Raw genomic sequence first — 22,249 nt, 5'->3', positions numbered from 1 at the left:
CCTCTCCTCTTAGAAAGGTTCTATCCCTTTCACTCACTATAACTGCACTCCAAAGAGCTGACTGATGTTTAACATGGAGAACAAACCATGAGAAGGATCTAGAAACAAGGTGTCATCCAAGTCCTAAAAATCAGAGACAGATCTTTTACTGCCCCTGGAAAGTGTTCTGCTTTGCACAATTTTTGCACACCAAACTGCTGTCTCATGGCATCTTGGGATAGAAAAATAAAGTTCCTGAGAAAGGGAAAAGTGATGGCAAGCAACTTCAGGGACCAAATGCATGGCTCACCACACTGAAACTGCACTGAGACTGAGTTACCTGCACCAAGTATTTGGGTACATTTGTATTTTCTGTAAAGATTCAGGGATTCATTCTGCCTTCAGCCAGTGGAGCAAGATTTCACCACTGTCAGCAAATTTGACCGAGGAGTAACTGATTGGAGAGCAAGTTCATTAAATGCCAAATTAAGCTCTTTCGATTTTCTTTTCCGTTTTATGAGATTCCTCAAGTCCCTTCATTCTGCTCATCCTGCTAGACACTTATGGCTGATGGTAAATTGCCCTACTCCCACAGCATTCCTTCCAGCCAAATCAGAGCTGTCAGTCCGATTGCATCTATCAAGCCAACAGTGGATGGCTACATCAAGACCAGTTCTCAACACATCTTGACCTAGCAGACAAATGTTCCAAGAGAGAGGGCCTCGGGAATGAAGAGAGAGTTCCCTTAGGAAATACTTCCAAGCCTCTAAGTGATGTCTAAACAAGTTTTAAGTATCCATGGACTGTAGCTGTGTGAATTCTGTACAAAACAAGAAGTATGCCCTACAAGTCACTAACAAAAGAGTCAGAGGGACTATGACCAAAGAAAGGATTATAATGGAGATTAAATAAATACCATATACCAGTATCTTGGGCTGCATTTCTAAGTCACTCATTGGCCTTTTGTGGTACTGTCAGCAGTGTGAATTAACCCATGGTTATTTTCCTAGTAGAACAGTGAGAAGAGTCATTTAATGCCAGAAGTGCCTTCTGGGTCCTCCTGCATATGAAATACCTGGAGGTTTTGAAACGGGTCCAGAAGAGGGCCACAAAAATGATCAGAGGGAGGGAACATCTCTCCTACAAGAACAGCTGAGATTGGGGTTGTTCAGCTGGGACAAAAGAAGGCTCCAGGGAGAACTTATTGCAGCCTTTCAATAAAGGGGACTTATAAGAAAGACAATTTTTACCAAGGCCTGTAGTGACAGAAGAAAGGGCAACAGTTTTAAGCTGAAAGAGTGTAGGATTATATTGGATATAAGGAAGACATTTTTTCAAATGAGGGTGATGAGGCACTGGAATAGGTTGCCCAGAGAAGTTACGGTTTGCCCATCCCTGGAAGTGTTCAAGGCCAGGTTGGATGGGGCTTTCAGCAAGCTGGTCTCATGGAAGGTGTCCCTGCCTTTGGACATTTCCATCCCAAACCATTCTATGATTCTATGGTTTTATAATTCTATCAAGAAACTCCAAAGCTTTCTGATTTAATAATGAAGTTCCCTGAACTCCTTTTAAGCAGCTATCAGTAAGTTCAGAGAAAGCATAGTAATAGAACATACGTCCCTCCTCTTAAAATGAAGGTGAACTTCCCCACCAGGCTCCTTAAAAAACCTGCCCAGTTACATGAAATTGCCCCAGGAAAAGTACAAATCTTAGCAGTGAGCTTTTACCAATGTTATGGGAGGTTTCAATAATTTGAATCAGAAAGTACTGACTCCAGCAATACTCTGATATTATTATCCTCCACTGGCTCTGTAATAGACTGCCCCTGTAATAGAACCTCAGTTTTGGGCAATCCCTTGCTTGATGCAATTTTAGTCTACCAACTCCTTTGTGTTTAAGTGACACCTTTAAGTAAGCTCTTAGTGCAAAGTCTTCTACATCCTTCTCTTGAAAGCAGTCCCTCTATTATATAGTAGCCCACCACAGCTGTCATCATATTAATGTGGTAGTTTTGCTTGAGAGGCATTCACCAAAACCACTACAATTACTTTGGTATCTGTATGGCAGAAATCTGCTGTGTGCACACTGGTCTAGAATCCCCCATGTCTCTCAGCAGAGGCTTAGCTGCAGCCATACAGCCTTTAGCCTTCTCAGAGTGTGAGTTAAGTTTACTCATCTTTGCTGGCAAAAAAATAAAGTGCATCTGTATATTAAGTGGAGGCTAGCCATAAACTGCTCAAATTCCTTCCTTTTTTCCATGTAATAAATTCCATTTCCTTTTGCTGTCTTCCCTTGAAATGATATTTTTATTTGTATTGTTTCAGCAGAATTGACTTCTGCTATCCTAAAACCACTCTAATTTTTCTTTTGAGGTTTGGGGTTTTTTTAGTGGAAGGGGGTGTTATTTTTTTGCTTTTAAATTTAGTAGCATGCATGAGTTCTGCAACTTTTTAAGCATGGAACCTTTTATATTCTTAGCTAGCTCCAACATGTATAGGCAGTGTTCATACAGAAGTCATTAGCTTACATATCTGTTATTAATAATAAATAAAAAAATAAATCTTAAAGTCTTCAGAGGCTGACTATGCCAATTTTAGAAGGTTTATAATTTTATAACCTCTAAGTACTGGAGGGAAGAGATTGATATGTTCTAGCTGATTTTGCAATACTACCCAAAAATTGCCATGCCTTAAGACAGTCCTGAGTAGTGGTTTAGTGTTCTAGCTGTGCTGGTCAATGGGTTTTTTTGGTCTGCTTTTATTTGATACTCAAAGTGAAATGTCAAGAAAATTACTCTTAATTTATACCCAGCAAATAAGTGTTCCAAAGAAGAGCAATACAATATCTCAAAAAGTCCTTTAAATAATATCCTACTATGATATCTGATCAGCTTAAAGACATAACATATTAAAGGCTATATCTAATGTGCACATTTTAAAACAGATTTCCTGTACATGTTTGACAAGAATACCTTTGCAACACAAGGCCTCTCTACAGGCTCCTGTACAGAGGAAGGAATAATACAATGTTTTGAAGTAGTTGATGCCTTTTAAGTTGCCAAAGTGATTTTTTCTTGGTTTGCTTTATAAATTTATGTTTTAAATGTTAGGCTAAAGAACTACTTCTTAATTCTGTGGTTTTGTAAATACTTAACCTGAATGATTTGACATATTGCAAACACACTGAATGGTACATCCCAATAAGATTTTAAAACTCCAGTAAATTGTAACAAAGGAGAGTGACAGATTTAGACATCAATCTGGCTTCTCCTGCATGAGTTCTACAACAAGAAGCAATGTTTAGAAAAAGCCAGAATAAATTATTTGAAGGCTAAAGAAAAAGTGAAAGTGATAGATTACTGAGAAAAGTGTTCTAGTGCAGAAATCCTGTAGGAATGTAGAACAGTCTCCAAACTAATGGAAGCTGTATTGTTCCAAACATTAAAAAAACCTGTCAAAATGCCATAGAACTTGTTGGAATAAGGAACTATCCTCCACTGGCTCTGTAACAGAGGAGTTAAACGACCCCATTCAGATGCCTTTTCTATCTAAGACACTGGAAAAGAAATCCCACTGTTGTTCATATAAGGTAGAAAGACATTCCACAGACTAAAGCATAACTTCATACAAGCCTTGTGAATTACTCAAAGTGCTGAAAACTCCTGAGGAGAACCAGATATTTGCAGCTGCTACCAGTGTGCCATAGCATACCATTCCACTGCAGTACTTGGCACTACAGTGGTAGCTCCTTTAAAGTTAATTTAGTTTTCATTAGTAATAATCCAGGGTACATTTAGACCGTGGGCCACTACTTTGCATTTGAATCCTATGAGATCATGATGTGTTAACAAAGAGAGATACCACAGTTTGGAAAGCAAATGCACGGTACAATACAAGCAAATATGCATAGCATATGGGGCCTCTGCCTTCAGTGCAGCAGATTATGTTTAGGTACCTTACAGGTCTCTCTGGTCACTCACACACCTGTGTTTGTTTCATGCAATGGATGCCAGTAGATGGCTTTGCTCCTCAGAGACCCATCTGCAGAGAAGCTAGATTTAACACAAGCACTTTCTCCCTCAGAGCACAGGGTCCTGCAGCATCCCTTCTTCTGGGGCTAGGAATTAACTCCAGCTCTGGCAGCAGCCAGACTTACTAAAGGTTTCTCAGCAGCACAAGCAAAACTGACTTTGATCTCATCAAATATGGAGTGAGAACAGGAAGGGGTGGCCAGGATCCCTTCTCCTCCTAGCATGGTAAAAGGAGACACTGAAGTACCAAGTGTCCCCTCATAAGAAAGCAGCTTGAACTCCATTTGCAGACTGCTTCCTTTGACACCTGTGAATACCCCCTCCAGCTTCCAGGTGAGGTGAAAGGATCAGCATGGCTTAAGTGAAAGCACAGGGAGCAGTCAGCTGCTAGCAGCCTCTGTCTCAGACAACGTGCTCTTCCAGGCAATTGACTCCTTTGCCTGGCCTATGCCTAGAACCAGCCCCACAGGTCTTGTATCTCTGTGGAGGTTCCAAAAGCCAAAGAGAAAAGTAATATTTAAACATGTAAAGACTATGCAGAAAATTGTAGTGGTAGTGGCTATTTTTGGATGTATATTTTCTCCCTTCTTTTGTTGCTTCTAAATATCTGCCATACAGCTTATCTATCCCAACCCTCCCACTGTTGTTATCACCAGTATAGCTGAACAACAATATGAAAGCTAAGACAAAATTACCATAGAAATAAACTTTAGCACACCCTTCCTACTCTGTTCTCCCTCCTGGTCTGAGAGACACTGCTTTTTTACTGTACTTAATGGCATAGGTTGCAACAGGTTTCACAATGTTATTGGAACTGTGCAAATTACCACCAGCCAACTATGCTTTCTGAACATAACAGATATAAAGTGAAATTACCTCACAACCAATAGCTGTCTGCAGGGGTTCTTTTTTTGTTGTTTGTTTGCTTTTTTTGTGGTTGGGTTTGGGTTTTTTCGATGGAAGTGTGAACTGTTTGGCTGTGTATTTCTTTTGCACTGGTGGCCTCAAACGTTTCCAATACAACCAAGAGAAAGGAGCTTTGGTACAATCAGATGGCCAGTTGCTAGGGACTAAAGCTTCTCCAGCCTCTCCCAGTGCTCAGTGTTATCTTCAGCTTTCTATTCCTGAATTAGACATTTAACATACTAAGGCTGGTGAGAGAAACACTCCTGGATGCTGAATCTTCTTTCACTTGTCTACAGCACCACAAAGCACCCAACACTGCCTTGTTTTCTGATAGATGCCACTTGGCCGGTACATTCCGCAGGTCCGTGGTATTATTACAATCCAAATGCCACAGAAACCAGTCCCAATTCCCCTGAATACAAGAACCCTTTCTAAAATCACCCAGCATTTACTCAGTGTATTAATCTAACGACTGTTCCATAGCACCATTTGGTCAACACTGACTGACCTGAAGAAAGAGACAAACTACAGTCCTAAATGTAAAACAGTTTATATCCAAAGACCACACCTCAGAAAAATATTTTTTTAAAAAAACAGAAAGCTTCCAGAGCATGCTCCCCACTGGTTCAGATGACTTCCCTCTGCCCCAACCAAGTGGTATGCATATATGCATATGTACCCATATATAAAATGTCTCAAAAATAGCTAAAGACATTAAGAAACACTTAATAATTCTTTATTCATCTTCATTTATCAGCCCAGAACTTTGAGAACTTAAACTACAAGCTGTCTCCAATGAGATAGCCCTGTTCAAGTATTCTGAAAAGGTCTGTTCCTTCCTGAAGAAGTGCCAGCATTTACCAAGACTGAGGAGGAGGAAAAAAAGGAAGAAAAATTGCATCAGTTCTGTTGAAAATTTGTGCAATTAGTTTAGTAACTGGACCACAATGACCGTCCCTTTCTTGTTTGCAGTCAAAGGCAGAATTAAAAAGAAGTTTTGAAATGCAGTTTGCTGTTCTGATTTAGTAAAGTTTTCCAGAACCTGGTGACAGCTTGCTCACATGAACTGAAGGATCCCCAGCTGTCTCCTCAATCACAAATAATTCCATATCCCTCACACAGCAGCTTTGAGCAATGTTTCAAAAGCAAGAGCTGCATAGATGATTCAGGGTAGTGAGTGAGGAATGTAAATTCCATTTTGAAAACTTTTAGTCTACACTAAACCCTCTATGACTCCACAAGACATGTCAGGTTCTGTCTTGAACAGGGGTTCTTTACCAGCTAAGAGGCCATGTTTATTAATAATGGCTTAAGTGCTCATATGTTAATAGGCTTGCTGGACAAGTCATGTAGGACTGATGTCTCTTCTCACTTCCAGCTTGCACTGGAGTCAAGTAAAAGCTGTGGAAACTCAGGACTGCTTTTCTTCTGCCAAACTTATGTATTAACTTTGCTAGAAGCTGCCTCTGAAAAAAACTTCTATGGATTACTTTAAAGAAGAAACTGGCTAACAAATTCATGAAACATTTGGCAATTACTTCTAAAGCACAGTGGAAAGCTGGATAGTACTTGGATGGAGATGAAAGTGGAAAAATGAGCAAACTATTCCATCTTTAAGAAACCATAAAAGGTGGTCAAAAAGCCACCAACCTTCTGGCATAGGAAATCCCAGCCTATTCAGAGTAGTCTAAGACTATAGAAAGAGACAGTCAATAAAACTCTTCAACAGAATGGCTTCTGAAACAATTTAGGAAATACCTTTTTTCACATACCTGCCTGCCCCAAAGGGGGCAAAAATCCTACCTAATTATTGGACCAAACAAAACTGCTTGCAGATTCCAGCTGATTATGAGAATGATTTAAAGCAACCTACTGGAAGGACACCTCTAAACTATGACTATCTGAAAAAAAAAAAAAACCAGCAGAATTTGCTCTATTCCCCTGGCAAAATACCAGTACAGGCAACCACATTTCTCCAACTTGAAATATGTTTGCAACTGACTGGTATGTTCCTTCACACTTTTTTTCATCTTTTGTTCACTAATGTTGCTAACCATTGGATAATCAGTACTTTGTGCACCTATAACAAAATAATTTCAGAGCTGTTGTTAAGGATGCAGCTGTTTAAAAAGATACAAGCTTGAAAAGAACTTCCCTATTTTCAAATAACTGATACAATTTAAAGGAGTTGTATCATAAATATTTATAGCAACACAATGTCTAAGTTCAACTGGAAGGCAGAAATCAGTAAGAGAGATATTTTTATTTAAAATACTAACCAACAGTACAGGACATTACATCATCCTGTCTAGTTTGCACACTATTTTAAGTGAAAGACCACATTCCACTCTCTCAGATCACAAACCCAAAGGCACTCTTATTTTAGCTAGAACATAAGAATAAGGAGTTTTCCATTGAAGCAAAAGTTTTCCAGTCTCTACATCCCTATGGCAAGACTATTTCTCCAAGAAGGAAGCACAGCAACATCTCTGTCTGGCAATTATTCTGAACAGCAGGATAAGATTTAAGAAAGGGCTTTCATCATATTCAAAATGGGCACAACCCTTCAAGAAGAGCTGAATGAAGAAAAGCTTCAATAACCCTATCACAGGTGATCTGGATGCCCAATTAGTTATTTGCCACAGAAGCAGACCTCTGGGTCTAACAAAACTAAGCTTGTGAGTTTTGCTAAAATATTTCAAAAAGAGAACTGCTCAAGTTACAAGACATTAAGACATACACATTCCTACTCCTGGATCTTCTGATTTGTTAGGCAACCATTGAGGGCAATTGATATTAAGTAATTAATTTTGTAACTGAAATGTTGCAAGTGTACTGACGCCCTTCCTGAAGTTACAAGAACCAGAGACAAGAAACCTGACCAAAACAGATATGACATTGTTGTGTGGTAAATCACAAATTAAATTGTAAATTTCTTTGTTCAAAATGTATCAGCTATTTGTAAATAGCAACTATTTTTGCAAGCATATATCTTTTTTACAGAGGGGCATCCTTAACAACTACTCTGAAACAGATTATTTTGCTTAATAATTGTTTTGCTTACAGGTGCAACAAGTACTAGCTATCATCCTTGTGCAAAAGTCCCAGATAAAAAGTTTATCACGTGCAGATGTCTGGGAAAAAAAGTTTTCAAGAGCATCACAGCCATATAAACAGAAAATCTCAAATCCAGATTTTACAAAGGAAGTCAGGACAGTATGGTGATACATGCAGAAAATGTAATTCTAGTTCACACAAAAAAACTTACAAATAACTAATTTTAATCTTTGTTTTAACTAAGGGGAAAAATCCATAAGTAGTAGTAAACCAGTGTCAAATGTACAAGAAAATCACACAAATAAAAAGAAAAGCAGGGAGATATCGCTATAAACTCTATGCAAAGACAGAAGGCCAAGCTACTGGTATTTAGCAGGACCATCTTCAGGGCTTGTGGACTGCAACATGAAATATTGGTTAACTAAGCAAAAACCCCAAAAATAAAATCTCATTTTCCTCAAAACCCTGCCATTAACCGAATGCTATTCATCCTCTCAGCTATGGATTATACAGCTGTTATTAACAACCTTTGAAAATGAAACAAAATATTTTCATTTTACCTCTAACATAGCTTGTAATTTTCTCTCACTATTGCTAAAGCATCTGAGACCACAGGACAGCCCTCAGTTGTACTTAATATCACTAAAATGTATAGTTTAAAGAGCCAGAGCTACTAAAAATTAAAACACTAGTACAGTTTTGAAAGTCTTGACTCTTTCAATTAAAATTTATCACCCTTCTAGAAGTTCAGTGATCTATTTCAACAGAAGAGAGATGCTGATGTTGTATGGCTTAGAATCCAAACCCTACACCTTAGCAGACCACATCAAATGACCACTGACCAACAGTGGCATTCACAATGGGATTGTTACACTGCTCCCACACTGCTGCTTTCCTTTAACATTCCTCTCTCGTACTTCCATACAGAGCTGTGCTGCTGCTCTTTGCTTACCATGTCTGCCCCAGCATGGGAATGGGTCAGAATTTGGTCAAAAGCGGCCCTTTCCACCAGCTGATAGTGCTCCTCCACCCAGAAAGTAAAAAAGCATAATTCCTCTGCACTGGAAATCAGTGGGAAGATTTTGGTATAAGAGGAATGAGAGGGGAAAAGAGGTCAATGCACTGGAGCTGTAAGGAGCACCCTGTGAACCCAGCACCATTTTATGCTGCAAGCTTTATTATGGGAAGAATGATTATTACATGAGAAGGGAAAAAAAATAGAAAATCATTATGAGAAACCATTCAAATGGCATTGAACACTGTCACCCAGACAATGGCTCAGGCATTTGTAAACTCTCCCTATCCAGTTTTCCTCAGAGTTGCTCTAGATTCACAACGTGAGAATGGCAATTTTTTTGAAATGCCAGTTTAGTATTTGTCAGACACCTGCCCCCCCCACTCTTCCTTCCCCATCTAAAACAATATCAACACTTACCTGCTTCTGGATCTGGAGGAATCCTCCACATATACAAATTGAAGTCATCAGAGCCCGAAAGGATGTACTGTTAAGAATAAAAATAAAAGCAGTTTACGACAAAGTATCACCTGAATGATGCTATTTTACAATTGATCTACTTCCTCCAAACAATAAATGAGAAAAAAGAATAACTTGCATAATTCTTTGCACCGCATTGATCAGTTTACATTTAAATGGGGATGAAGTACCAGCACAAAAATGCTGCCTGCATAAATGGACCAAAATTGAAAAGCATACTTCATATATCTAATACCTACTGCTCAGTGTTTTCTCTGCTAAATAAGGCTAGGAATTTTGGTTGGCTTTAATATAAGCATGTCTAGGTCTAGATCACACTCTCTATTTTTCAACCTGCAACACTGGTCTTTTTTTGATGTTGAAGCCTTTCATAGTTTTTTTTCTCATCTCCTGAACTACCAAGGAAAACTCCATCAAACACATATCTAAGAACTTAAAGAGCTGCCATGTCCATTACACACAAGCATGTCTATTACTCATTAAGCCAGACACGTCTACCAAGACCATCAAAAGTCAGTCACTGAGAATAATCTTGAGCACCAAACAAAAAACAAAGCTAAACATTCACTGTCAGCAAGTCTCAAGCGGTTTATAGCCGTGCCACTCTGCCCCATTTATCCCACTATTTATTTTTTTTCCCTGGTCATAGTTACTCTGAAGAGATGGAAGGCTGCCCTTTTTCAGCAGTACACAAATGATAAACAGTGTCGTTATTGTGCAGAACTTCAGGCAATATGCAATTGAAAGTAGCTTAATATACTACAAGCAGGCACTGGAACGACAGGTGACATTTGACATGGCAAAAAGCTTATGTCTCTCAGCTCCTAAGGGCCGCAAACTGTGCCCTGCCTCCAAATACTTATTCTCCCAGAAATGAGAGGGAGTACAGTTTATTTCTCTCCCAAATTAGAGATTAAATGACATGCAGTGGAACCAATGGCAGATTCCAATTCCAATTATATTGGAGTAGACAGTGTAAAAAAATCTCTATCCCCCCAATAATGTGAGTCTGCAGTTTAATCAACTCAGCCAAGAAGCTGGGCTTTTCATTTTATTATTATTATTAGGTAAGGGGAAAGGGAGAAAAATAAAGAAACGGACCCAGTTTGTCCCTTTTCTAGCCTTTGATGAGAGTCAAATTGTGTTTTGCTTGGCTCAAATATAACTGGTTTCTGCCTTTCATTCTCTAGGGAAACATAAAATCATCAGACAAAGTAACACCAAGCAGTGAGGAGACAAGTTCTGGAATAACTCAGCACTCAGAAGCAAATAAACAAAAAATATATACACTATCACATAAAAAATGGCTATAAACAAAAAATATATACACTATCACATAAAAAATGGCTATCAATTTGCACACATTCTGTTTGCAATGCTGATTACATTAGTGCAGTGTTTGGATGTTTCCTATCACAAAAATGCAATAACGAACCACTAAAATCCCTTCTCTGGTTTCCTGCTATCATAATCTAACCATTCTTTTTTCCCTCATCTTTAAGAGTGCAGGATTTGAGTAAGCACTTATGAATGCAATTCTGCTCGTTTTCTGACAGGTAAGAAGCACTGATCAAACAAAAGCTCCTTTAAAAACTTGTGCACACTAGTTCAGCATCACTCATAAACCCATACTTTCCAAGCCAGAAAGTTATTTCTACAAGCCAACATGTTCAAGCACTTAGGCAATTTACCTTCCAAGCTGACCTGACGGTGCCAGGAATATGTGCTTCCCCTTTCATTTGACTGCTCATAAAATGTTGGCCCACAGCAGGCTGAGCCGCTGTGCCAAAACTCCAAGGATTAGGGTTTATATAGGAAACAACCAGCAATTAGAAAGAAAGCACCTCTAATATGTTTTGGTAAAGAAATGCTACATGGAAAAAAAAGTCTCATTTCTACAGAAATGTTGCCAATTGTTACTATTTATTACCAAATTGTGTTGTTGAAGCAGCAACTAGTTTGCCAAGGACACATGACTAAAAACAGAGTTGTAATTAAAACACCTAGAAAACTCAGTATCTTGAATTTATGACCACATATTTTTTTCTTTTTTCCCCACATATCATAAACCAACAATGACGGCCCCCAAAGTGACAGATTTCAGATATCCTGCATGAGGCACACAGGACAGAAAAAACATGTTATGTACATTCCAGGAATGGAGTGTCTCTGAGACCCTTCAAACCTGCTTCCAAAATTATCTGCAGGGGAACACTCTGTATGTCCTGTAAGACTCAATGACCAATTGTGCAGGAAAGCAATATACTACCTGCAAACAAAGACCATTGACCCCAGTATACTCTGGGGTTATACTGCCTCATTTTTTTTTTTTTTTTTTGCCTTGGAGATAGCAAAATTTAGAGTGCCCTTGCAGTAATGTGTAGTAACTGCAACTTGATGCACTGTATGCACACCTGGGGTATTGTGTCTGGCTTGGGTCCCCCAGTATAAGAGTGATACTAACAAATTGGACAGAGAGTGGACAAGAGGGCTGCTGCAGCTGAAAGCCTTTGACCTGCAGGGAAAACCTAAGAGAACTGGTTTTGTTTAGCCAGGAGAAAGGGAAGGGACAGAGCGGACCTCAACAGCATCCCACTCTTCAAAGGAATACTGAGCAGCCAGGGACAGGCTCGCCTCAGAGGCATGCAGTGGATACCCAGGAATCAACAGTCACAAGTCATAGCAAGGGAAATTCCAGCTGAGCACAAAGGAACAGCGAGTTCAGGAGCATAACAAACACTGCAACTCAGCCTCAGAAAGATGGTGGAATCTCCACTCTTGCAAATCCAAAATTTACATGAACAATTACCTGAGCAGTCAGATCTGACTTTGAAGATGCTTTGCTCTGAGAAGCAACTAAAGTCAGGTGATCTCCTGAGCTCTCTTCTGATTTTTTTCAAAGATTGCCGAAATAAAAAGGGAAATAATTGTCTTGGTGGATTAGGCTTGGACTTCGGGTTACAGGGGGGAGGGGAAGGAGGCGGGGAGAAGTGAACAGTGTCAGGAAATTGCCCACCTGAAACCTTTACGCTCCATCACAGCTTCATGAAAGTACTAATGGAAAGACAGGCCGCAGCAACAGGATCTGCAGCTCAGCACATGGACTTGTATAAATCAAAGTGATCACAATTTGGGGAACTTAAAGGAAGAAATTGATGAAGCACCTTAAAATGGTTTACAGAATCATAGAAGGGATGAGGCTGGAAGGACCCTTGGAAGTCATCTGGTCCAATCTACCTGCTCAAGCAGGGCTACCTAGGAGTTGACTTCCCAGGACTCACGCATCTCATATGTCTTTGAAGTATGGACACGCGCTCCTGCCCGGTGAAGGTGCAGCCTTGGCAGAGTACATAACAGCAGGGAAATGCATTCTCTGCAGAGCTGCCATCAGCTTGACAAGTGAAGAGATCACATTGTTTGAGAGCTCTGGTTATGCCATGATGGTAGCAGACATTGCCACATGGAAGCTGGGCATATGCATAAGGAGAACCAGATCCACAGCACAGATGAAAAAAGAGCTCTGGCATCCTTCAACCAGGAGGAGAGGAGGAAACGAGAGAATAATATCCTTGCAAGCTTTTGAGAGATGGTCTACAGAAAGACTAAAGGCAAAGAGGAAAAATAATGCTTAATTTGAGTTTGCACTATGTGGCAGCTAACCCAGTCCAGCTGTGAATTGAAAAAAGCTGCAGGTGCTGCAGCACCTTTCACCCAGGGCCAAGCCTCAGGAGTGGATTATTTGTGTCAAGGAAACAGAGTTATTTTCACCAGATTTTCTTGGATGGTTTGTTTACCCTCTACAAGGAATTCCTGTAAAGAGAAAGGCTAAAAGGCCGGAACAGTTGGGGGACATTAGAGGTGTCAATGTTCTGCGTTTGCTTTGAATCAGACAAGCCAAAGGATCCCAGGGAAGGTTTTGTCACCTAATACCAATAAGTATGCTTTTTGAAATTCCATTTATTTTTATTAATCAGAGGATCATTTAGCTTGGGAAAGACCTTTAACAAGCTACTAGCACCAGTAGGAAAAATGAAGGAACTCCTGAGTTCCTGTTTTAAGATCCAGGACTGTCCACTTCATTACTTTTTCACAAGTCTTTTAGATTTAGGTTTTTCCTCAAAAGAGTTGAGTTTGGTTTGTGATTCAAACCAGACTTCAATATTTTGTAAAAGAGTTTGTAATTTAATATGGATGGGCTTCAGTTACTTTAGAGCAAGCTGATCACCACTGAGGTATAAAGTAACAGTGATAGGAGGGTCTGATCTTCGATCCACTGAAACTCATGCTGAAGAACTAAGTGACTTGCTTCTTTTTCTCCTGTGTTATAGACAGGCATCAGTGCAGTGGGGCGCAGTGATTGGAACCCCTGGATGTACACAGGTGGCAACAAGGATGTGTCTTTCAATTTATTTGAAATGTTTTTGTTTATGGAAGCATTCTAGATTAAACCCTTGTTTTAACTCCTGTAGTATTTTACTTTCGTCTGTTTCAGCAGTATTACATGGCTTGCTTTAACCTCTGTGCTTGGAGGCTTTGCTTATGTGATGGTTATCTTTGATTCAAATGCATATTTACAGACATAACTCCCAGAACTTCTTTTTCTCAAATGTTTTTGAAAACAAAATGGTTTTGAGAGGTGGGGTGGTTTTTTTTTCTCTCGTAAATTTTTTTGTTCCTGTAAGTCTACAGCAGAGATGTCTTGTATATTTGTACCAAGAAAATTATAGTCCTAAAGTCATTTAAAAAAATTAAAAAGGGCCTTTCCTTTACAATTCTTCTTCCTGTCTATGATACTAAAGTACTCTGGAGTGAATTAAGAGAAAACAAGTAGGAATGAATTAAATATCTGCAATGCAATTATGTCCAGACACAGAACAAGCTCAGCTCAGGATCTGAGCTGAAAAACTACTTATGGCTTTAATCTTGACACAAACCAGCCATTAGTAAATGCCAAAAGCATTAACTGATAAAGTCATGTACACAAGTTTGATGTTGTAAGCAATGTGCTGTGAGTAGTGAACTTTTTATATAAAATTAAATTTTATTTTGATGGTTAGGTCTGCCAATGATCATCAGAAATTGATCATATTCCACAAAATATGCAAGTATTTTGTATCTCTGCCTTTACACTGCCACCACTGTAGCAGCCAGCATTGTTTTCTGCTGTCTTTCCCTGTAAGGATACCTTTGGGGTACATGTTTTCCTGCTGTTCTCACAATGTAGGATTGAATTCCCAAATGCATTTTTTCCTGTAAGACTAGGTGATATGGGTCTGAAAAGTAGAAAGCAACTTTTCTGGTCAAGACCAAGAGATTGCCAGAAGAACCTCATGGCTGCAGCCATTGCAAGAACAATGTGCCACATGAAGCTTCAAGGGCGGACACCCAAGCTGCCAAAGTGACAAACATGCCTGATATCACTTGCATGACATCTAGAGAACAATCCTCAATTCCAATTAGTACTCTCTGCACAAGACAATCAGAACCTAAGGCCTCTAGAGAGCACAGCTGGACCAATGTTACTAGGACATTTACAGGGCCATTTGTGAAAATTTTTCTTTGATATATTCATTACTAATATAACAATAAACCAATAGTTCTCTGCACTAGTTCACAGTCATAGAATAAAGATTAAGAAAACTAAGAAGTCAGTCCCTATTACTAGAAAAAGAAGTAATTACAATTAAATTCACCAAACTCCACTTAATAAGGCTCAAATCCTGAGAGAATGGAGTAGACATCTTAAAATGAAGGAACAGAAAGGAATAAAAAAGAAGGGCTTGAGGAAGGGTAGATGAAAGAATGTCATCCTGCATATGGTTAGGCTCCACTTGAATTGTGAACAAGGATTTTTGGTCCTGAGGGGATAGATTCCTAGCAGAGTACCTTCTATTCAGTCCCTTTAAGAACAAAAGCCCAGATAATCAAATCACAGAGGCAAGCCAGGGAGAGGCAAAAATGTGCATTCACAGAGACAACTAAATAGCTAAGACATCAAGCACTGTCCTCCTTCCACCCTCCCCCCTAAAGACAAACACAAGCTGAACATAACCTCAAGAACCTCTGCAGTGCTAAATTAGGAATCAAACCAGACCCTGCATGAGGAGCTCAGATGTCTGGGGGGAACAGACCAATATTAAACCCACCTGTTTCATTGTCTGCCTTTTTGCTGCTGTATCTGACCAGGACTTCAGAAATCAACATTTACAATATTCATGCAACCACAAGATTAGACAGAAAAAACACTTGCTGTTAATACTGGTTTTTGGAAGGACAGAGTCAGCTTCTATGCCTAGCTGTTGGCAACTATGACAGGAAAAGGCTTCCAGATGACTATGAGCTGCTGATTCAGAAGTTTGCCTTAGAAGGAAGAAAACTCTCAGGCATGGTTAGAGTCTGCTCCTGGGAGAAAACACCAATTCAGTTTGAGTTTAAAGTACACATAAAATGCTTAAAATGAACCACCATCAGGAATCTGAAAGAATTACATTGGACTAGCACTCCCCACTCATTCCACTGTAACTCTTCTCATTTTTCTCTCTCCCTAAGGAAATTACAGCAGTTGATATAAATAAATGAAGATCTAATCTGCTTCTGTAGTCTAGTAACAGTTGCATTAGCATTGCATTTTGCAGAGTACTACCACTCAAGGGAGTTTATTTTTTGTTCATAGCACTGCCAGTTTGAAAGCTTTCAAAATCCCACAAGCTACGTTTCCTCAGGTGCTATGGATTATTATATATGGATTATTTCCATAAAATATTATCTAAATTGCAACTTATTTTAGTCTCCAATAGCCAAATTTTCTGCTCCCATAAAATGTCCTATTGCTCATGACCTATATCAGAGAGATTTTTGAGCTTTTGGCCCTAGATAAAGGGCTAACAGACATGGATAATTTTTCCAAAAGTATCAGCAAGTCTCTTGAATGGCCCTACTAATGTAGGGGAGAACAAGAAGAATATAGGAGCCTGTCTTAAATGCACAAATCAAAAAGCATAATCACCATATAAACGCACAAACAACAGATAAAGGCACAGCAATTATAACCATGTTAAAAGCAAGTGCTGCTAAGTTACTAGCAGGAAAACGCTTGTCAGACTCGAATTTTGTGCTGCTGTTTACAGCTTTGAAAGAGACTAAACTTCTTAAATCTCAATTCCCACTCACTTGGGCATGTCTCCCCTTTCTTCAGAGGGGCCAATGAAACTTCTTGCAGGAAAGATCAGAGCAGACAGAATTTTTCTCAGGGTTTTAGTGAACTGTCCCTTGGCTTTGTCAAGCAGTGCAAAACCCACATGCTGGGAGAGAAGCACAGAGGCATCCAAATTTGAAAAAGGCTGGTGCTTTGCATATGTCCTTTAAGAGACAGGATGTACAGGCCCTTTATTTTACCTGTAACATAACATAATGAATTGGTGGGGTGTCGAGTTCTGGTTCTTTTCCTGTGATAACAGATAAAGAACCTGGTTTGCGGCAGTCTGCAAGGCTCAAGTCTTCATTCCTTGAGACTCACACATCACTTCTGTGGTGGAATATGCACTGATAAGCATTGAGGAAAACACAGTTTGACATGAAGCATCACTGAAGTCTGAAAAACATTGTTTGTCCAAAATAGACTAGAATTCACAGCAGTCAGCTGTGGAAAAGGAATCCATTTACATGGAGAATATAAAAACTGTGTATTTATCCAAGGAGGAAAGGTTTCATAAGTAAACAGGGCTTATGCCATTTTGTTCTTTGTGACAGCTCTCTGTCTCCAAGAACTTCTAATCCTAACAGCCAATTTCAAATTTAATAAAGAAGCTGAAGATTCTGGAATTATGGACTGTACAGAAATATTCTTTTACAAAAGGGCAGCTGTCACACAGGTGGGAGAGAGATACCCTGTAAGTAGCCACTGAAAACAAAGCAGTACCATAGATCCATCCCACTAACTAAACATCAGGAAAACCAAAAGGGCTGAACCCAACAAAATCCCAGGGTGAACATGACAATCTGCTTCTCATGGAGCTATTTCAAGGGGGATAAGCAAGCTATAAACAAAAAGAAGCAAAGCGTAAGAAAGCTACCCTCATACACACGTGTATATCTATGTTTGATTTGTATGTATGTATATAGAAATGTATGTATATAAAACCCACAACCATGAACACCAGTCTTGTAATACATTACATTTTGTAAGACAAGTATTTGACAGAATACAAACAAAATTTAGTGCTGCTTCTAGACCTTTTGTAGTGTCAAGACTGCTCTACACATCTTATGAAAAAAAGCTTCCCCTGCTATTTTTCAATTTTAAAAAATGACTGATAATTTACAATTTGATCATAATGTCATGTTGTCTGCATTTTCTGCAGGTAGAAAACCCACAGATTTACTTTCAATCCATTTTTATTGTTAGAGTATCCGCTAACCAGATAGGAAACAAGGTAGGGACACAACTATGGAGGAGGAAAAGACATTTTCCTATTCCAAAAGCATTCAGAAACAAACAAGCAAGGAAACAACAAGGCAAAACAACTAAGGACAACAGTCAATTAGTCAAGTATTTCCATTTCTTTGCAATTCCTGACCTGTCAGGCTGGTACCTTTATGTTGATGAATCTAGGTGTTGATGAATCTAGGTTTTTAGTATAGAATTCCCACTGAGTACAGCTTGAAAGACTGCTGTAGTCATCACTGGCTGACTTCCCCAGCAGGTCTGCTCCCACCCACATGTCTTCTGCTAACACTGGAACCCCTAACAGCAGTGGTCTGATTCAGTAGCTACAGCAGTAAAACCTCACACAAATTGTCATGACTCATTCAATACAGTATTGCCATTTATGTATTCCAGCCAGATCCTATAGGGTCAGATGGTGCCAGCACAGTCCAAGGGAAGTACAGGATGTCCCCTGAAGGGCACACTGCCTTGTTGGTACCTCAAACTGCAGCCCCAGCCAGAGTGGCTGCCTCCTTGTAGCAGCTCTCATGGTCACCAACTAGAGATCCTTCTCTCCATAGCAGTTAACCAGGAGATGACAAAATAATGAGCAGTCACCTGTGCAAGCCACTAACCTCTTATTCCTGTCTTCCAAAGAAAAAACCTAAAGTAAGAGGAGACATAACTGTGGAAGCTCTCTCTGAGATGTGCTTTAAAGAACTTGTGGCTCAGAAAAGAATTTGCCTACAAAGTATCTATCTTCTACTTGATAATAAATTCTGGGGCACAAATTACAGTTTGTTGGGTTTTTTTATTTCAATACTTAGCAAATTCAAAGAGGGCTCGCAACACTGTGAAAACAGACATCTTTTTTCACACCAGCCAGGACAGCCTGTACTCTTTCTACACTGCACTCTACATTCTACCCTGCACTCCTTGAGACTGGTTTTCAAGAGGCTGAAACTGGCACAAAAAAGAGCTTAAAAGTTTTCCGTCTCAGCCTGAGAATCAAACAGGTGAGTCCAAAAGGCTTTTTAACAACAGAAGCTTTGTTCCTCAGTAAGAAGCATGCCTATCTCATGAACTGGAAAAGTAAAGCTGTGAGACACAGCAGACTGGAGAAATATAAATTGCTCTAGTACATAAATTTCAAAGCCAAAAAATTATATTCTCACTCCCTAAGTCCCTACTCTTACAAGCAGCCAACTCTGTATGGGACAGTTTCAAATGCTTACAGAAGAATCATTGAGAATAATCCATCAACATTTTTACAGCTGTCTTTTTGTAATGCAGAAAGGTCATAACAAGAATTTTATTAATGAACAAAAGCAACTTTAAAATCCTTACTGAGGATTTCTATGGCAGCAAAAATACTTCTAGTACATTACAAAGAACTCAACAAATTTATCTGAGCATATGAAAGGTGCTACTAACTACAGATCTCCCATGATGTACTATGAGGAACACAAAGCCTGCAAAATTCAAAGTCTCCTGAGTCTGAGTTCCACTCCACCAGAATTTAATTTCAGTATGGGTTCTTTTGGGCTTATGTACTGCTGTGCGGATGTCTAAAATCCTCCCCCAAGGGCTTATAGGAACTCAGAAAAGGGAGACAGGAAATGGGGCTGGCAGGATGCACCAGGAATGAGGGAAGAGGCAATCAGAACAAGAATGGTTAAAGAAAACTCATAGCTCCTGCTGTTGAGACCTTGACTCTGAAGAGGCATTTTCAGTATGACCCTCCCAATGTCAATTACCAAATATAATGGGGGAAAATGAATAAATAATTTCATTGCTAGATAAATCTCATGCATGGACTTTATATGTATGTATTATGCATATAACTAGAATTCAAACAAAGCAAAAACCAGAATACAGTGTCATCAGTTTCTTGGAAGAAACCAAATTTAAGACAGAGTAAGACATTGATTTTCTTTTTATCCAAGCACAGCAACATATTTGCACACTGAATGCTTTTCATATATTAAGAAATGCTGACTGCAATAAGCTACTATTCATTAGGAAGACTTCCGGGCACAGGAAACTTAAAATGTATTACCTAAAAGAATAATTCCCTTTCTTCTTGCTAGTTCTTAAACCTAGACATTGATAAGCATTACTTTCTGTGATAAATGACCTTCAAATTAGAGGACACAAAGAACACAACTGAAGAAAAGTTCTCTTTCTTTACAAAGGCAATACACAACCATACAAGACCCCTGGCACCTATATAGCTAACTTGTTTTTGGAAGAGTTACATCAACATAATAATTCTGTCCTGCAAAAAGCTGGCTTGTCCCTAACCAGGGCTATTCAGAACACGAATTTCAACATAATGAGGGCTGTAACTTTATAGGGAGTTGGAGCAGCCTTGCAGTACCGTGAGCAGTGCATTCCTGAAACTCTCCTATACCAGTGTAATGTCAACAGAAAAGGCTGAGTGGTGATGTAATGTCTGAGGGCATGCCAGAGTCAAGACACTTTTTGTTTGATTCACAGGGTACAAGTTATTTCTCCCCACCCCCGCCTTTTTAAAACAGGCAATACACAGTTGATTTTACAACCACAAGCCTTATAGAGCCTCACATTATCTACACAGGGAAAAACAGGAATGAACCGATAGCATTCATCATTGTGACACAGGCAACAATTCTTGAGCAAGAAAACCTTTTGGACTATTTTAGTTTGGAGAGTTACGGTAGTGTTTTGTGGTTTCCTTCTGGGCATTTTTTTTGCTGTTGCCCATCCCTATAGCCCCTGAGGCTCCTACACTTAAACACACATTTGGTTGGGTACCTAAAGTCCTGCAATACTTTCTGTATCCTCAGATATAAGAAGATATTTTCTATACCAGTCTAGCAACTAAAAATCCTTAGTATTTAATCAACATTTCCCAAATTCTAATGCTGACAAGAAGAACAGAAACTCAACCAGCACTGTGACATGACTAGACCGTCTCACACATTTAGTATCTGTATATAATCAAACACTTGTGCCTACTAAAGTCAATGGGACTTGTGTGCATAAATAAACTGCTTTTAAAGTTATGGACCTGGATTCCGAGAAGAATGGATAAATTATGTTCTCACACAAATCTCTATAGCCAACAAATGCAGTGGGAAGCTGAGAGTCATGCTTGATCCATCCAGCCAACCTTACCCTTCCTCTCTTTCACAGCTGTAGGACTCAAGGGAGCTCCTGGATAATGCTAACACCATACCATATTGAACCTGTTTATCAATCAACATTAGAGCTCTTTTTCAAAGAGTAGAAAAATTGGTGTAATGTAAATAGGTCATTACACCAATAACAAGGACAAAAGAAAAAATTCTGAGAGGAGCACACAAAGGTAAGTAAATGGGTGATGACGCTTTCGGAAGCAAACAATAGTTTGCAAGGCCACAAAGAGAAACAAAGCTGCTCATCCTCTAAGATCCCTGTCACTTAGCTTGTGCTGCAACCCACAATACCTGCAACAGCTCAAAATCACATAAGAATTTCAGAATATGTTTTTAAAAAAACAAAAAAACTCATTGTAGCTAACAAGTGAGTTTTTCTGCATTTTGTGCCTTAAATCATTAATGATATATCATTCTTTGCTAAGAAGTTTCAATCTACTTGCATCTCAGATGCTCTAGTAAAAGGAGGTGGTACACAGATCACTGCACACCTGCTGGTAGCAGGCTTCCCTCTAGAGTGACACATCAGGAGCTCTGGCTCCAAGTCCTTTTGAGCACCTATCACAATCTGTGAGCCCTATAAAAACAATACTGACAAAATACTAAAAAGTCTAACCCCCATCAACAGACAAACCAATCAAACTGTTCTCCAACTAATAGCCTGTGTTTTGTTTCTGCAAAGAAATTTCATCAATTTAACACACATACCTTGTCAAAGTAAGAACAACACTTCTGGTCATTTGGGGAACTTAAGCATTTGGCTTCTTAAGATATAAGGGCAATCTCAAAAAGAACTCTTAAGTTGTGTGCTTGCAGCTCAGAATCTGCTCATTTCTGCCATATCAGAATGCAATCCATATGGAACAGGGTGTTATTTACCTTTACTGTAGATTTTCACCACTGTATTAAAACAAATTTCCAAAGACAACCCAAAACTAGCAGTTATAGGGTTTTAAACCCTGGTGGCCATAATTTACAAGAAAACTTCCTGTGAGCAAACCATTTGCTATGTAGAAACTTCAGAGAAAGATTAGCAAAGGCTATATAGCTCTTTGAGGAGCTGAGTCTCACAGAGCTGAAAGGCCATCTCTCCATCTCCCATCTATCTTCTGATCTCTATATCACATCCAAATGCTTGTCAGAGCTCTCTGAGTGTCAGTACAAGTCATTAACCCAGG

General features: G+C 39.3%; 1 protein-coding gene across 2 annotated transcripts in view; it reads right to left on the bottom strand.

The window, feature by feature from the left end:
• Positions 1-22,249, bottom strand: part of DCAF5 (DDB1 and CUL4 associated factor 5) — a 68,195-nt gene that overhangs the window by 9,477 nt on the left and 36,469 nt on the right. For both annotated transcript variants that reach the window (XM_059849695.1, XM_059849696.1), the window contains exon 7: positions 9,408-9,474. In XM_059849695.1, the coding sequence (XP_059705678.1) occupies positions 9,408-9,474 (67 nt within the window). The remainder of the gene's footprint in view (positions 1-9,407; positions 9,475-22,249) is intronic.

Source organism: Haemorhous mexicanus, chromosome 6 (assembly GCF_027477595.1).
Source record: "Haemorhous mexicanus isolate bHaeMex1 chromosome 6, bHaeMex1.pri, whole genome shotgun sequence".
NCBI classification, from domain to species: Eukaryota; Metazoa; Chordata; class Aves; order Passeriformes; family Fringillidae; genus Haemorhous; species Haemorhous mexicanus.
This window is presented reverse-complemented; position numbering and strand designations above follow the sequence as displayed.